Here is a 16,203-nt window from a genome sequence, read left to right as displayed (position 1 = left end):
ACATTGAAGGTTGTGCAATGTAACAGCAATATTTAGACTTATGGATGCCACCCGTTAGATAAAATACGGAACGGTTCTGTATTTCACTGAAAGAATAAACGTCTTGTTTTCGAGATGATAGTTTCCGGAATTGACCATATTAATGACATATTTCTTTGTGTTATTATGTTATAATTAAGTCTGATTTGATAGAGCAGTCTGACTGAGTGGTGGTAGGCAGCAGCAGGCTCATAAGCATCCAGTCAAACAGCACTTTATTGCGTTTGCCAGCAGCTCTTCGCAATGCTTCAAGCATTGCGCTGTTTATGACTTCAAGCCTATTAACTCCCGAGATTTGGCTGACAATACTAAAGTACTTAAAAGAACACCCAATAGGCAAAGGTTAATGAAATACAAAATGGTATAGAGAGAAATAGTCCTATAATAACTACAACCTAAAACTTCATACCTGGGAATATTGAAGACACATGTTAAAAGGAACCACCAGCTTTCATATGTTCTCATGTTCTGAGCAAGGAACTTAAACGTTAGCTTTCTAACATGGCACATATTGCACTTTTACTTTCTTCTCCAACACTTTGTTTTTGCATTATTTAAACCAAATTGAACATGTTCATGCCATGTCATGCATCTTCTCAGTCATGTTGAGACTGGTCTACTACTTGCTTTGATGCATTGTTATTCTCATCAATATTGTTGTAGTTGCGGTTAATGGGAATCCCATTTCAACTACTACTATTATTGCTGTTGGTCCCACCATTTATTTATTATATATACACTGACAATGTAAGTAATGAACTTGCCATAAATATATAAATAAGAGAGTGAGAATGTTTTCACAAGCTACCTCATATTGCACACCTCCATTTGAGACAAACAAAATGAAAAACAGAACCATTCAAAAAAGGAGGGAGGAGAGGAGACCGGAGAGGAAGGAAACACCAAACGTGCTCGGTCCTGTCCCATGGGCTTACCCCTGTGTTCTGTAGGCTCCACAGGAGTCTGCAGCTCTTCTGTGCAGCAGTGGCAGTGGGGAGGGGGCTAGGGTGCGCATGACAGCAGATGAATAGGACACAAACAGGAAGGGGAGGGGGCTACAATGGGGGGCTTGTGGTCTCAGCCAATCCCATCCATTGGGCTCGGTTTACACCCAGTCCCTCCCTGATCCACGAGCTGCAGCAGTAGCTGAGGAGAGAGAAGGGAGAGAGAGGAAGCGGAGGGAGGGGGAGTGGCTAGCCCCCAAGCCTTGGGCCTCAGAGATGACAACCAGTCAGAGAGAGCTAAACCAAGAGGCCTTTTCAAAAGCAATGCGCAGGGGAAACGCATGTGAACAACTGCATTGCAGACCACAATGACACTTTACACATCAGCACTGCCCATTACGGCTTAATGAGCAGTAGTAGCACTACCAGAAATTGTTGTTGTTGCAGTAAAAACATTAAAAAGGGTAGGTAGAATAAATGTAACCTCATCCATTACTACACACATCAAAAGTCCCCCTTGCAAAGTTACACCAAATAGTCTAGCCACTACATAAAACCTCAGAATTCAAAAGAAAGCCTAAGTCATGTTAGAAAATGTTTTTTTACGGGTGCGATGTAACATGGAGGGCCCGAAAAGCCAGCCTATTCCCTATATTATAAACTGAAATAACTTCAAATGTATAGCTTCAAATTAAGCCAAATCCCTCCCATTTCCAACTTACAAGCAAATACTTCGAATTTATTATAACAAATCAACATGCAAGGTGGCCATCTAGCCTTCTAACGTTACGTTAGCACTGCAGGAGTCAGCCAGTTGCAATCAATACCTAGCTAGAGCTGCATTAAAGTAAACCAATGTTTTGGAAATACATAACGCCATCTAACCAGTTACCAAAGAATGTTCGCTATATGCAGTGATCTTACCAAGCCAGCGAGCCAGGCAGCTAACGTTAGCTATTGAGCAAACTAACTTTTAGCCTGGTCAACCAACAACATAACCGCATATCAAAAGCAAAGACATACAGATTGAAGGCTGGGGGCACATCTGATGGTAAAAGAGAGCAGGCTGAGTTAGCTACAAAAATGAAGGGAAGGAAGGAGCGTTACCGGGCCGAGTGAGTGAAATCTAATAAACTCAGCAAAAAAAGAAAACATCCCTTTTTCCAGGACCCTGTCTTTCAAAGATATTTAGATTTTTCCGAATTAACATCACAGATCTTCATTGTAAAGGGTTTAAACACTTTCCCATTCTTGCTCAAAGAACCATAAACAATTAATGAACATGCACCTGTGGAACGGTCGTAAAGACACTAACAGCTTACAGACAGTAGGCAATTAAGGCCACAGTTATGAAAACTTAGGACACCAAAAGAGGCCTTTCTACTGACTCTGGAGAAACACCAAAAGAAAGATGCCCAGGGTCCTTGGTCATCTGCGTGAACATGCCTTAGACATGCTGCAAGGAGGCATGAGGACTGCAGATGTGGCCAGGGAAATAAATTGCAATGTCCGTACTGTGAGACGCTTAAGACAGCGCTACAGGGAGACAGGACGGGCAGCTGATCGTCCTCACAGTGGCAGACCACGTGTAACACCTGCACAGGATCGGTGTATCCGAACATCACACCTGCGGGATAAGTACAGGATGGCAACAACTGCCCGAGTTACACCAGGAACGTACAATCCCTCCATCAGTGCTCAGACTGTCCGCAATAGGCTGAGAGAGGCTGGACTGAGGGCTTGTAGGCAGGTCCTCACAGGCAACAACGTCGCCTATGGGCACAAACCCACCGTCGCTGGACCAGACAGGACTGGCAAAAAGTGCTCTTCACTGACGAGTCGTGGTTTTGTCTCACCAGGGGTGATGGAAGGAATGCGTGTTACACCGAGGCCTGTACTCTGGAGCAGGATCGATTTGGAGGTGGAGGGTCCGTCATGGTCTGGGGCGGTGTGTCACAGCATCACTGGACTGAGCTTGTTGTCATGGCAGGCAATCTCAACGCTGTGCGTTACAGGGAAGACATCCTCCTCCCTCATGTGATACCCTTCCTGCAGGCTCATCCTGACATGACCCTCCAGCATGACAATGCCACCAGCCATACTGCTCGTTCTGTGCATAATTTCCTGCAAGACAGGAATGTCGGTGTTTGGCCAGTGAAGAGCTCGGATCTCAAACCCATTGAGCATGTCTGGGGCCTGTTGGATCGGAAGGTGAGGGCTAGGGCCATTCCCCCCAGAAATGTCTGGGAACTTGCAGGTGCCTTGGTGGAAGAGTGGGGTAACATCTTACAGCAAGAACTGGCAAATCTGGTGCAGTCCATGAGGAGGAGATGTACTACAGTACTTAATGCAGCTGGTGGCCACACCAGATACTGACAGTTACTTTTGAGCTCCCCCTTTGTTCAGGGACACTTTATTCAATTTCTGTTAGTCCCATGTCTGTGGAACTCGTTCAGTTTATGATGTTTCAGTTGTTGAATCTTATGTTCATACAAATATTTACACGTTAAGTTTGCTGAAAATAAACGCAGTTGACAGTGAGAGGACATAACTTTTTTTTTTTTGCTGAGTTTAGGTATATAGTGAGAGAAGAAAAAAAGATTCAAGATGTCAAGTCAACTATCACTAAGCCAAGCTGGACAAAGTGAAGGCTCAATTGTTCTCAGTGGAGTACTTCAACTTTTTTCGTCAGCATTGAATGCTAGCACATGATTAACTAGCCATGTGGCTTCTGTCAATGTGCTTGGAGACAGTGTCAAGGTGTCCAGATCCACCACAGCAAGCCACGTGGCCTGCCTGTTACAAACACGGCAACTCCTTACAAAGCCCCTTAGGCCTAAATCACAAAACCATAACATCCACGCTTTTTCTTAAATGCCTGAATTATACCTACACTTATGTTGTTCCATTGCAATTACACTCGTGGAAACCATTAGCACCTTTAAAGAAATGGTACCACTACTAAGGCTGCAAGGCTACTGGGGTGTAGTGATTGAACAACAGTGAAATACTTATACCTAAACTCAATCTTCAAGGAAAATAGCAAAAGATAGTGAGGCAAAGGGTAATCATGTAGAACTAATAATGGCATGGGTCTCTACTCAGTTTTTTAAAATGTTTTTCATCTTGTCAAATGATCTCCCGTGTCACTCGCTGCGAGTCAGGGGCACGCCAGTACAGCATGCCATTTGTTTCCCCAATGTGTGGTAGAGGGAACACAACGAATGATACACCTTCAGTTCTGTTTTCAAAGCATGTAGATGGGAATATTTCACAAGCCTTGACCATCCAGGAGCTGTCAAGAGAAAGCTCATCTGTACTACACGAACCAGGGAACTGCTGTAGCTCAGCTATAGCCAAGATAGCTGAACATGGAGATGTTTACAGTGTTTGAAACATTTTTGCTTGACAGTTTGTACTACACTTTGAACTAACTTAAGCTTACTGTTTTTTTACAGCTACTAGGAAATAACTCAGATGAGCTGGGAACACTTGACTGAATGGGGTTCTATTATGGCCACTCAAAAGGGAACCCTAATCAAATCATAAACCACACAACAGCGTCCAACTGAATTTGACCGGTGGGTGGTTATTTGTCCCCAAGTTTTGGGCATAAGACTAAACACCAGGAAATCAGCTCCACGTGATTTGAGTTATGGAAATCTGTTCCCACGCATAAGAGACTGATTGTATACAAAATGTAAGCAAGGTTTGAAATGATTCAGTTTTAGTCAAATATTATATCTGGCGAATTTTTCAGTCTACAAATGATTTACAATTATGTTCCAGCCCCACGACCATCAGCTCAAGAGAAAAAAACATCCCACTTGGTTCAATTTGAGATGTGCTCCAAGTCCTGCCTCTCCCATCGTTTTTCAAGAGCATACAAACCAAAGTGGGTACTTGAAAGCTGAATGAGGAAAGATTATCTATGATTTAAAAGGGGAATCCTTGTTATCTGTGGATTAATTATAGAAGTGTCATATGAACATTTTAATGAACCTACGCCGCCATTTTCAGTCACATCCCCTTGTCCTTAACTTTTTACAAATAAGCCTATTGAACACATCGTCGTTGTTAGAATGTCGATATCACAGTGTTACAAGCTGTCATTTTTTCCCCCGTCCTTCCTTCACCCGACAAGTTGGCTGCCACCTGACAGAACGACCGATAATTCAGACGAGCCGATATTTACACAATATATTATCCCTCTCCAAAACAAATCCAAGTGCATAGTAGCCAAAGATTGTATATATCTAGCTAGTATGTTCAGAAACACTGTAGTAGCAGCAGAAAGTAATCTGACCAAAACATGCAAGGGGATATGTGAGCGGTTAGCCTCGCTCTATCCAGTCATAGCAGTAGGATTACAATCCGCCCACGTCTTGATGGATAGCTAAACTAGCCAACTGAGTTGTCATGAGCTGTGGCTCTTAGCCAAGGTAACATACACAGTATTGAATAATGCATTTACCTATATTGTGTGTGGAACAAACGGTTTCTGCTGCACTCATTTTTGCTGTGGCGCTGTGCCATGGCAAAATCATTGCCGCCACACAAAAAAATATAGAACATGAAAAATATAAATGAGTATCATAGGGAAGGAAACATGCATTCTTACAAGCAGTCAATGCACAACAATTAAAGCAATCGTGAAAACAGCAGGTTTTAAAATGGGGGATCCCTCTTAAAACAAAAGGCTTCTAAATGCTCCTAAATATGCTGCACCATTTTAAAAACATTTTAATACCATAGTCTTAGCATCTGCATGGTTAAGCACATCACCGCTCCACAATTAGTGCATAAGGGAGAGTGGGGCTAAATGTAACACCGGTCAATTGTAGGGTAAAACGCCATCTACCTCAAAAACATTTGTTTAGGGGTGACGAAACAATTTTAGTTGAGAAAGAGTAATGCAACCAGGGAAAGTGTTGGGGGGGGGGGGATAGTGACATGAATTAGTACAAGCAAGTGGCGTCTTAGGCCTACATTATATTCACTGTGTTTATTGGGACCAAAATAAATCAATAGGATAATAACTAGTTAAAAGATCACATTTGGAATCTGGCTAATGATTAGCCCTATGAGGTAAATGCAGATAGGGAACCCCATTATTTCAACAAATAATTTTACTAATGTGTTATTGGGCTCATACTTCATACTTGTGTTATTGTCACCATACTTTTATTTTCATTCATTTTGGAGTAGAATGTCCTTTTAAAAAGTCACTAGAAGTGAGCTTCTCAGTCCTTCTACAGAGTCTTCAGAGAAGGGCTAAGGATTTATATATTATCTTCAACGATGTTCTGACTTAATCCTTTACTTTCCAACAAAAACTGAAGATTGTATCTCCCCAGAGACGGCAAAGAGAAATCCTGATTGAAGAGAAAAAAAGATCCAATCTAACTAGCCAAGTCAGCCATTGGCTAGAACATCAGAAGCTAGATCAAAGGCATCTGCCATTCAACTTTATTAGGGCAACATTTTGGAGTGACAGTGGAATCAACCAATCAGGTTGACTTAATGAATAGGACCGTTTTTACAAAAACGCATGGAAACGTCTGCCTTCTTGAAGGCCAACAGGCAATAGCGAGCAGTAGTTTTCCCACGGTCTTGCTAGCTAGCTTTTGTTGTCGGCTAGTTTGCAGCGGCTGCAGCAGGTGTTATCGAAGAGGATGCGGTTGCTAATTTGTTAACTTCTTTCTTTTCAAGAATAACTTTCAATAAGAAGTTCAGTTTCAAATGATCATCAACTGGTTAGTGGAAATGCGTTTATTGCAGCACGCTTGCAGTTAACCATCTCTATTAAAATATATTGGGAAAATTGTTGCATTGAAAGGGCAACTGACAGCATTTTAGCAACATTAAATCTTATTCAAATATATTCATATACAGCCCCAGGATGACTATGACAACAAAAAATAATTCAGACGAGAACAGACATTGTAATTTTCACGTTTTCATAAATTCTTTGAATGTTTGGGAATTACGTATACTAAGGCATTTGTGAACGCAATAGAGTGGGAAAGCGGCCGTGCATTTGGACAATTAGGCACTGCAGTAAATAAAACAGCCGTCTTGTCCAGGACTGGAGTCTACACAGACCAGTGTGCCATGGCCAATCAGAGCTACAGTAGACCTTTACACCAACAAGCCATTTGCCACACGGGCCAGCCATCATTCACTTTGAACTGGACTGTGTTTACAGGCAGTTGTAACAGTGCGACTTTAGATCATTAGAACGCATTCGCCAAAAGCCACAAAATACACTTGAATGGATGTCTGCAAATATGTCACCACAGGAGTCCTCTTATATTTGAGAACTTTGCAGTCCTATTGATAAAACCATGAAAAGTCAGGCTCTCTCCCACAGTTATGCATATCAACAAGATTAACTAATGTTAGAGCAAGATGAGCTAAATTCTCATTAAAGGAACATTAGACAAGGCCTCCCAGGTGGCACAGTGGTCTAAGGCATTGCATCGCAGTGCTAGCTGTGCCACCAGAGTTTCTGGGTTAGAGCCCAGGCTCTGTCGCAGCCGGCCACGACTGGGAGGCCCATGGGGCGGCGCACAATTGGCCCAGGGTTTGGCCGGGCGCTGTGTCAAAAAGCAGTGCGGCTTGGTTGGGTTGTGTTTCGGAGGACGCATGGCTCTCGACCTTCGCCTCTCCCAAGTCCGTATGGGAGTTGCAGCGATTAGACAAGACAGTAACTACTAACAATTGGATACCACGAAATTGGGTAGAAAAAACCAAACTTTCACCTAATTGGCCGTCAAAATTGCACTAATAAACGATGGGGAATTGTAGCCTCCTCGTCCTTCTGCATGCTTGTCCCAACCAAGCACCCAGACAAACTGGCTAGCTAGCAAGCTACTTCCAGTCACAAATGAGAGAACACCTTACTCTGGCCATTTTACTTGCTGAAGCAGAGCTGGTTACATGTTATCTTGAGTGTTCTTAACCATTACTTTTTTTAAACCTAGGTTTACTGACACAGCAGGTCGTAAAATGCATCAGTTCTGTGGTTTGGCACATTCAGTTCTCTGAAATCGAGTGAATTTGCTAACGCAAAAGACATGCTAACTGTAACAGTCATTCAAGTTATTGCTAACCAAATGAAACTGGCATCTCTAGCTGTAGCCACCGAAAAAACAATGAGTGGAAAAAGTCAGTCATTCACTCACCCACTCCAATGGCATGACATCCTCCTCACACCTTGCTAGCTAACGTTAGGCTCTGTGATCTCAGCTTGCTACATAGATATGCTAGCCTATTAGCTACGTTATGACTGCCTTGTGATCATTGCCCTTGCTAAGTTTGAGTGTATTGACATTCCCAGCCTTAGTTACATTTATCAGTTTCTGTCCAGAAAATTGAGTCACTAATCAACTGACTGGCTTTCTTGATGTCTATAGTTCTCTCAGGTATGCAATCTGGTTTGCGCTCAGGTTATGGATGTCACTGCAACCTCAAAAAAGGTCCTAAATGATATCACCATTGCAATGTTGTGCTGCTATTTTTATTGACTTGGCTAAAGCTTTTGATACGGTAGAACATTCCATTCTTGTGGGCCGGCTAAGGAGTATTGGTGTCTCAAACCAGGTCTCTGGCCTGGTTTACTAACTACCTCTCTCAAGGAGTGCAATGTATAAAGTCAGAACATCTGCTGTCTCAGCCACTGCCTGTCACCAAGGGAGTACGCCCCACTCAGGAGTCCCAATAGACAATACCAGTAAAGATGTTCTATCAGTGGCTTGCATTTAGAGTCAGGTCCAGGAATGGTTGTTAGGGCATAATATCTTTATAGACCTGGGTAAAGTATTTATTTGTAGAGCAATATTGGTAGAAGTGCTACAAATTAGGGAGGTTCAGGTCCCTCGTAAGATATCATACTAAAATGGAGGGATGAACTGTAAATAGAAATGGCAAAATGGCCTTATACTGGGAAAGACAGGTTACTCTGTGGACATCGGAGGGTTGGAGTATAGATCAGAATGAATCGTGGATTGGCCAGTGCGAGTGAAAATCCAGGACTTGAATTAGGAATATGCATAATTATTTAAACTACAGGTACCGTAGTCATTTTACCCCACAAAATAAAGACTCATCCTCATGAAATAGTGTTCTGTGTTCCTGAGAAGCTTCTCTAGAAAACATGGAATACAAAGTATAACACCAGAACCAAAGTTTCATTTTGACCCAACACACTAGAACAGGGGTCTCTCAAACAGGTCGATCACGAGCTACAAGTAGCTCACAGACCACCTAAGAGTAGCCAAACTATTCTGAAAGTACATGCAATTTTCATGTGTTCCAACAAAACGAGTCATAAACAAATCTCTTAAGGATCAGAGACCGTAAGCTCCCATCTAACCAATGCAAAAATGTACCTTGTCCCCCCCTGGTTAGCCACTATTGCCTTAAAAAGCCAAGGCCTCCCGGGTGGCGCAGTGGTTAAGGGCGCTGTACTGCAGCGCCAGCTGTGCCATCAGAGTCCCTGGGTTCGCGCTCAGGCTCTGTCGTAACCGGCCGCGACCGGGAGGTCCATGGGGCGACGCACAATTGGCCTAGCGTCGCCCGGGTTAGGGAGGGCTTGGTCGGTAGGGGTGTCCTTGTCTCATCGCGCACCAGCGACTCCTGTGGCGGGCTGGGCGCAGTGTGCGCTAACCAAGGTGGCCAGGTGCACGGTGTTTCCTCCGGCGCATTGGTGCGGCTGGCTTCCGGGTTGGATGCGTGCTGTGTTAAGAAGCAGTGCGGCTTGGTTGGGTTGTGTATCGGAGGACGCATGACTTTCAACCTTCGTCTCTCCCGAGCCCGTACGGGAGTTGTAGCGATGAGACAAGATAGTAGCTACTACAACAATTGGATACCACGAAATTTGGGAGAAAAGGGGTAAAATTCAAAAAAAAAAAGGAAAAAAAAGCCAAACAATACAATAATCATTTCCAGTGTGTTGCAGACCTGTGACTGTGTAGCTAGTAGTGATTGGTCATTTGAACTAACAACTTTTTGGTGAAAGACGGGAACCAAATCACATAGTAAAAAGATATGCATACTTTTACTACTGCGGTTTGAGCTCCAGACATCGATTATCTGCAGATATATTATAAAAACAGTCTCAAGATATTGTTCCTGCGCTGAGGAATTACTATAGTGAGAAGAGACTCATTGTCTTCATTTTTTCTTTTGCATGCCATCTAATAATGTGGTAAGGTAAAAATAGTAGGCAACGTTTTAGGCTTTCAAATTTAGAGTGAGTATTTTTTCATGATTTATGGTCAATTTCAAAGCATTAACATTGCAAAGAGCAGTTTGGGAGCAAAATGATCCAGCTCACAGAAAGACACAGAATGTCCATTACTAGTGGCCAGTTGATTTGATAAGCTTCATGGGCTTCTGGAAATACTTTATGACTCGTTTTCTCAATTAAATGTTAACTACAAAGGCTTAGCTGGCAGAGGTACAGTACATTCGGAAAGTATTCAGACCCCTTGACTTTTTCCACATTCACATTCCACGTTCAAGTCCAGGCTCTGGCTGGGCCACTCAAGGACATTTTGACTTGTGCCAAATCCACTCCTGAGTTCTCTTGGCTGTGTGCTTAGGGTCGTTGTTCTGTTGGAAGGTGAACCTTCACCTGTCTGAGGTCCTGAGCGCTATGGAGCAGGTTTTCATCAAGGACCTCTGTACTTTGCTCCATTCATCTTTTCCTCGATCCAGACTAGTTTCCCAATCCCTGCTGCTGAAAAAACACCCCCACAGCATAATGCTGCCACCACCATGCTTCACCGTAGGGATAGTGCCTGGTTTCTTCCAGACGTGACGCTTTGCATTCAGGCCAAGGAGTTAAATGTTGGTTTCATCAGACCAGAATCTTGTTTCTCCTGGTCTGCGAGTCCTTTAGGTGCCTTTTAGCAAACTCCAAGTGGGCTGTCATGTGCATTTTTCTGAGGAGTGGCTTCCATCTTGCCACTCTACCATAAAGGCCTGATTGGTGGTGTGCTGTAGTGATGGTTGTTGTTCTGAAAAAGGTTTTCCATCGCCACAGAGGAACTCTAGAGCTCGGTCAGAGTGAACATCGTGCTCTTGGTCACCTCCCTAACCAAGGCCCTTCTCCCTGATTACTCAGTTTGGCTCAGCTCTAGGAAGAGTCTTGGAGGTTCCAAACTTATTCAATTTAAGAATGATGGAGGGCACTGTGTTCTTGGGGACCTTCAATGCTGCAAAAATGTTTTGGTACCCTTCCCCAGATCTGTGCCTCGACACAATCCTGTCTCGGAGTTCTACGGACAATTCCTTCAACCTCATTGCTCGGTTTTTGCTCTGACATGGACTGTCAACTGTGGAACCTTATTTCAAGAGGTGTGCCTTTCCAAATCATGTCCAATCAATTGAATTTACCACAGGTGGACTACAATCAAGTTGTAGAAACATCAAGGATATCAACACAATACCCCATAATGTCAAAGTGAAATTATGTTTTTTTAAATTGACAAATTAAATAAAAGATGTAAAGGTGAAATGTGTTGAGTCAATAAGTATTCAAACCCTTTGTTATGGCAGGCCTAAATAAGTTCAGGAGTAAAAAGTTGCATGGACTCACTGTTTGCAATAAGTATTTAACATTATTTTTTTTAATGACTGCCTCATCTCTGTACCCTACACATGCAATTATGTGTAAGGTTCCTCAGTCGAACAGTGAATTTCAAACAGATTCAACCACAAAGCCCAGGGATGTTTTTCAATGAATTGTAAAGAAGGGCCCCTATTGGTAGATGGGTAAGCGTGGTGAAGTTATTAATTACAGTTTGGATGGTGTATCAATACGCCCTATCACTACAAAGATACAGGCATCCTTCCTAACTCAGTTACCGGAGAAGAAAGAAAACAGTTAGGGATTTCACTATGAGGCCAACGCTGACTTTAAAACAGTTAAGAGTTTAATAGCTGTAATAGGTGAAAACATTGTAGTTACTCAACAATACTAATGTAATAGACAGAGTGAAAAAAAGCAAGCCTGTACAGAATAAAACATTCCAAAACATGCATCATGTCTGCAACAAGGCACTAAAGTAATACTGCAAGAAATATGGCAAAGTAATTAACTTGTTGTCCTGAGTTGTCCTGTTTGGGGCAAATTCAACACATTACCGACTACCACTCTCCATATTTTCAAGCATATTGGTGGGTGTCTGCGTCATGCTATGGGTATGCTTGTAATAGTTAAGGACTGCGGAGTTTTACAGGCCATACAATTAACAGAATGGAGCTAATCACGGGCTAAATCCTAGAGGAAAACCCAGTTTAGTCTGTGTTCCACCAGACACTGAGAGATGATTTCACCTTTCAGCAGGACAAGAACCTAAAAACACCAGGCCAAATCTACACTGGAGTTGCTTACCAAGAAGACAATGAACATTCCAGAGTGCCAGAGTTTTGAAACTAATAAATGGGCAAATATTGTACAATCCAGGTCTGCAAAGCTCTTAGACTTACCCAGAAAGACATGGATGTAATCTCTGCCAAAGGAATTTTTACCATGCATTTACTCAGGGTGTGAATACTTACAGTATGTAAATGAGACATTTCTGTATTTAATTTTCAATAAATGTGCAAAAATGTTTTAAAAAATTATGTTTTCACTTTGTCATTATATGGTATTGCATGAAGATAGGTGAGAAATATTTTATCCTTGTTGAAGGCAGGCTATAACAAAATGTGGAATAAGTCAAGGGGTATGAATAATCTGAGTATCAGAAGTGTGTTGCGTCTCACCCGATTTGAGAAGTTTGATGTGTTCTGTGTGTCTCTTCGGAACAGGGCACCCCTCGGGGGTAATATCTTGCGTTTCGTGGGAATTTGATGTTGCAGACATCAAAATATTCCTGGAGTTATTCATGTTTGTCAGATGAATCTAGAAAAAGTTAAGAGTATCTGTTCTTCTGTATCTGTATTTTTATATGGAGTCTCTCCCTACTCAAGTGCAGTTGGGTTATATGGGGCGGCAGAGTAGCCTAGTGGTTAGAGCGTTGGACTAGTAACTGGAAGGTTGCAAGTTCAAACCCCCGAGCTGACAAGGTACAGTGCCTTGCGAAAGTATTCGGCCCCCTTGAACTTTGCAACCTTTTGCCACATTTCAGGCTTCAAACATAAAGATATACAATTGTATTTTTTTGTGAAGAATCAACAACAAGTGGGACACAATCATGAAGTGGAAAGACATTTATTGGATATTTCAAACTTTTTTAACAAATCAAAAACTGAAAAATTGGGCGTGCAAAATTATTCAGCCCCCTTAAGTTAATACTTTGTAGCGCCACCTTTTGCTGCGATTACAGCTGTAAGTCGCTTGGGGTATGTCTCTATCAGTTTTGCACATCGAGAGACTGACATTTTTTCCCATTCCTCCTTGCAAAACAGCTCAAGCTCAGTGAGGTTGGATGGAGAGCATTTGTGAACAGCAGTTTTCAGTTCTTTCCACAGATTCTCGATTGGATTCAGGTCTGGACTTTGACTTGGCCATTCTAACACCTGGATATGTTTATTTTTGAACCATTCCATTGTAGATTTTGCTTTATGTTTTGGATCATTGTCTTGTTGGAAGACAAATCTCCGTCCCAGTCTCAGGTCTTCTTCCAGAATGGTCCTGTATTTGGCTCCATCCATCTTCCCATCAATTTTAACCATCTTCCCTGTCCCTGCTGAAGAAAAGCAGGCCCAAACCATGATGCTGCCACCACCATGTTTGACAGTGGGGATGGTGTGTTCAGGGTGATGAGCTGTGTTGCTTTTACGCCAAACATAACATCTTGCATTGTTGCCAAAAAGTTCCATTTTGGTTTCATCTGACCAGAGCACCTTCTTCCACATGTTTGGTGTGTCTCCCAGGTGGCTTGTGGCAAACTTTAAACAACACTTTTTATGGATATCTTTAAGAAATGGCTTTCTTCTTGCCACTCTTCCATAAAGGCCAGATTTGTGCAATATACGACTGATTGTTGTCCTATGGACAGAGTCTCCCACCTCAGCTGTAGATCTCTGCAGTTCATCCAGAGTGATCATGGGCCTCTTGGCTGCATCTCTGATCAGTCTTTTCCTTGTATGAGCTGAAAGTTTAGAGGGACGGCCAGGTCTTGGTAGATTTGCAGTGGTCTGATACTCCTTCCATTTCAATATTATCGCTTGCAGTGCTCCTTGGGATGTTTAAAGCTTGGGAAATCTTTTTGTATCCAAATCCGGCTTTAAACTTCTTCACAACAGTATCTCGGACCTGCCTGGTGTGTTCCTTGTTCTTCATGATGCTCTCTGCGCTTTTAACGGACCTCTGAGACTATCACAGTGCAGGTGCATTTATACGGAGACTTGATTACACACAGGTGGATTGTATTTATCATCATTAGTCATTTAGGTCAACATTGGATCATTCAGAGATCCTCACTGAACTTCTGGAGAGAGTTTGCTGCACTGAAAGTAAAGGGGCTGAATAATTTTGCACGCCCAATTTTTCAGTTTTTGATTTGTTAAAAAAGTTTGAAATATCCAATAAATGTCGTTCCACTTCATGATTGTGTCCCACTTGTTGTTGATTCTTCACAAAAAAATACAGTATTATATCTTTATGTTTGAAGCCTGAAATGTGGCAAAAGGTCGCAAAGTTCAAGGGGGCCGAATACTTTAGCAAGGCACTGTACAAACCTGAACAGGCAGTTAACCCACTGTTCCTAGGCCGTCATTCAAAATAAGAATTTGTTCTTAACTGACTTGCCTGGTTAAATAAAAGGTTAAAAAATAGATATATATATATATATATATAATAATAATAATATTTACTAGTCGGAGCACTTGTTCCAATACCAACGTAGTGTGATCATTGTAACGCCTTTGGACATGTTTCAAGTTTTTGCAGAAGGGAGAAGCCGAGATGTCCAAGTTGTGGAAAAGATCATATCATTCATTTTAAAAGTGATGAATGTGACATGTTGCAATTCTGGTGGGAACCATGAAGCCATGGCTTTGGAATGCCCAACAAGGGTAAAATAGAAGAGGTGGCCAAAGTCAGGGCTGTCCAGAGCATTTCATATGCAGCAACTGTTAAAATGGTTGAGGTTTCGAATGGTGCGCCTGAAGAGTCCAAAGACAAACCTTCACTGTTTGCCCTTCCAACAGCAGGTCCCAGATATGTTCAAGGTTAAGAAGGTGGACTTTGTGGCCTTTAAAGCTATGGTGATTAATGGCACTGCCAAGGTGGAGAGAAAGTCCAGGAAATATATATACACATTTTGGATGCAGTGGAACGGTTCCTGGGACTGAAAGACTTCTTGGCCGAGGAGTATTGTCACAAGCAGTACCACCCTCAAGTAAATCATAGAGCCTGAGAAGTGAGAGATTTGAAGGGACTTTTTTTTGTTGCTTTGTTTTGGGTGGATTAAATTAGGTTCCTTATCACATTGGGGGTTTTCTTTTTACCTTGGTTTGTTAACCCCGTCCAGTTGGTGGAGGTAATAAACTTTTGGGGGTTGTAGTCTGCCAAAAAACCCACAGAAGAAGAATTAGCGTCTAGTCTGCCAGAAAGCCACACGGAGAAGTTGTTCACACGCAGCCAACGGTGGGCGAAGCTAACAACTGAAAACCCTACATACAGAAGGGTTTTCATGCGCTACCAAGGGTCCTAGCTTCAAAGCTAGCTGTGGCTGGCTTGCAGTCTCTGCTGTGAATTAATCGAGTTGAGTAACTAACGTTAGCTATCCTTATGCAAGCTGGCGAGCTAACTTGAAAGCAATTTTCTTACCTGATGTGGCATATCGCCCTTCTTTACTTTGCTGGGTATCGTGACTGAAACTTGAAGCCAGTTCAAGAATTCTCTAAAGGTTTGGTAACGTTATCTGGTGAACGTATTCTTCGTTCAATGGAAACTTTTCTGGTGTTTAACTGTGAAAGAAATGGCAATGCGTTACACAAAGATAACGTCAATCGGCTAGCTAGGAGTAGGATACGATAAATCAAAGCAACATTTATGTATAATAACAAAAGTTACCTAACATTACTCTGATATTCCATCGATAACCATATTTGCTAAGTAGTTATATTACAATGCTAGAATACACCATTTAACATAACCAAATTGATCGCACTAAAATGACAGTTAGCTACATTATTCTGTCAACATTAGCAAGAGCGCTAGCCGCGCTGTTCGAGCGTACAGCGTTACGCGAGCCAA

General features: G+C 42.3%; 1 protein-coding gene across 4 annotated transcripts in view; it reads right to left on the bottom strand.

Moving 5' to 3' along the window:
• The window catches only part of LOC139368632 (vitamin D3 receptor A-like), a 94,418-nt gene that overhangs the window by 77,347 nt on the left and 868 nt on the right, over positions 1 to 16,203 (bottom strand). For 2 of the 4 annotated variants that reach the window (XM_071107742.1, XM_071107744.1), the window contains exon 2: positions 15,775 to 15,914. Coding sequence is in view for 1 of the 4 variants with exons in the window: in XM_071107741.1 (XP_070963842.1) it covers positions 975 to 1,054 (80 nt within the window). In the remaining 3 variants the exon portion in view is untranslated. Of the gene's footprint in view, positions 1 to 974; positions 1,094 to 15,774; positions 15,915 to 16,020; positions 16,181 to 16,203 lie in introns of those variants that run through there. The other 2 variants (XM_071107743.1, XM_071107741.1) reach the window with 2 other exon arrangements.

Source organism: Oncorhynchus clarkii, chromosome 16 (genome assembly GCF_045791955.1).
Source record: "Oncorhynchus clarkii lewisi isolate Uvic-CL-2024 chromosome 16, UVic_Ocla_1.0, whole genome shotgun sequence".
NCBI lineage: Eukaryota > Metazoa > Chordata > Actinopteri > Salmoniformes > Salmonidae > Oncorhynchus > Oncorhynchus clarkii.
The sequence above is the reverse complement of the archived record's forward strand: the minus strand, read 5'-3'. Positions and strand labels throughout refer to the sequence as shown.